Genomic DNA, 1,818 nt, shown 5'->3' with positions numbered 1-1,818 from the left:
GCGTTCCCTTGTGCTGGCCCGACGCCGACGCTCATCGACCTCACCAGCCCGACGACGACGACAAGAACACCCAGGGCAGCGCGCCTCCTCATAGTTTTAGTTTTAGTTAATGTAAAAGTAAATTTGTGGACTCTCGCTGGCCTTTGTGACTGGCATTAATATCTAATTAACGTTTGTTTGTAGTATTTTTTTTTCGCGCGACCTCAACAATGTGTCGGGTCAGCATTGGACGCAAGCGCCAACCCAAACGCGAAAACGGACGTGTCCACCGGGTCTATCCAAACGGACGAAAACACTATCTATTTGGGTCGGCGCGTTGGAGTTGCGTTTAGTGCAGGACTCCTGGATGGCTAGTTATCTGGACGTTCGCAAACTTTTTTCCCTTTTATATTAGAGATGATACGTTCCCAAACTAAACACACCCTTTTCGTTACAAAACCCGTTGGTAGACGCCCACTGGGGGCCCACTGCCAGCGGCACGGAGACGCCGAGAACGACCGCCCAGCTGTGCGTGCAACGGAGCCTTCGAGGGCAAGAACGAACAGCGCGTCCGGTCGACACCCACCCACCAGACGAATAATAATAAAGCAAAAACACCGCACCGAAGGCGAACGGCACCGAAGCTCCCGACCTCCGATCCACCACCAACACGACACGAGCTCTTGGCGGAGGAGGAGAAGGTGTCGGCAGCTTCGTCGTCGCGGTCGCCAGGTAGACGCAGGCGCGGGGAGAGAGGCGGAGATGAGACGGCCGCTCGGCGCATGCGGCAGCAGATCCAGCCCGGCCGCTGCTTTCCTCCTGGTCGCCGCCGCGATCTGCGCCCAGTTCGCCACAGGTGCGTGCTCCCCCCGGCCCCGCTCGATCTGCTCTAATTCGCCGGGATCTGCGAGGGGTGTTGGAGATCTAGTTGAGGGGCGTCGCCTGGGATTGTCCAAGAGTCGCCGGCCCGCTGATTGGGGGATTCGGGATTCCGTTATTATCGTCAAGTGCAGAAATTATTATTGTCTGCGAGCCTATTTAATTACGAAGATTTGTATTTAGGCCGAAGAGCTCGCGATATCCCCGTGGTAGTTTCACCGTTTTTCATGAATAAATTCACCAGTTTAACCGTAAGATCCCGATTTCAGTCCAATACTTTTGGCCTTTCGCCTCAGGTGGATTGGATTGCTGTAGCGTTTCTCGTGGAAGTCGAAATAAGAAATTACTCCATGGGACAAATAGGCGCATGCGCTAGCTCCTTATCGAGGTTAAAACTATTTTGGAAAAATGCGTGCCAAAAATTAGAGCTGTTAGTTCCAGCTTGATGGGTCGCACTTGGAGACTCTGATAAATATTAGCATTTCTCTGCTATTTCCGTCCCTTGTTGAGGTGACGATCAAGAACTAGCAAAATGGCTAACTAATGCATAGGAAGGGAACTGCAAAAGCAAGATTCATATGTTGGGTACACCACTTTATTATTTGTCGCATTTTGCTAGGACTGTTACAAAATTATTGTCTCTGAACTACATCACTGCATTGTTTTTATTGCGTTTACAAAAACTCTCTTCATGGTAAAAGCCAAGCCATTTCATATCTGTTAACTGGTTTTCTAGTCTAGAGCCGCATAGGCCGTTGATAATGCGGAAGTTTAATACAGAATCATGTCGTTATGGCCTAGCTCTAACTCGATTATTTTATTTTAAATGTGCACAGACTAAGGCAAAGGTTATGACGAAATATAGTGGTCTCATGCGGTGATGCTTCTGACCATTACTTTATAGTAGCTTCAAATTGAAAAAAAAACTAAGTGCCTCTTGCTCTAAATCATAACCATCGC

At 49.1% G+C, this 1,818-nt stretch overlaps 1 protein-coding gene across 1 annotated transcript in view; it reads left to right on the top strand.

Annotated features, from left to right (window-relative positions):
* The first annotated feature begins 549 nt into the window (after positions 1 to 549).
* The window catches only part of LOC119344500, a 3,917-nt gene continuing 2,648 nt past the window's right edge, over positions 550 to 1,818 (top strand). The window contains exon 1 of the mRNA XM_037614913.1: positions 550 to 835. Coding sequence (XP_037470810.1) covers positions 742 to 835 — 94 coding nt within the window. The 5' untranslated portion in view covers positions 550 to 741. The remainder of the gene's footprint in view (positions 836 to 1,818) is intronic.

Source organism: Triticum dicoccoides, chromosome 1B (assembly GCF_002162155.2).
Source record: "Triticum dicoccoides isolate Atlit2015 ecotype Zavitan chromosome 1B, WEW_v2.0, whole genome shotgun sequence".
NCBI classification, from domain to species: Eukaryota; Viridiplantae; Streptophyta; class Magnoliopsida; order Poales; family Poaceae; genus Triticum; species Triticum dicoccoides.
The sequence above is the reverse complement of the archived record's forward strand: the minus strand, read 5'-3'. Positions and strand labels throughout refer to the sequence as shown.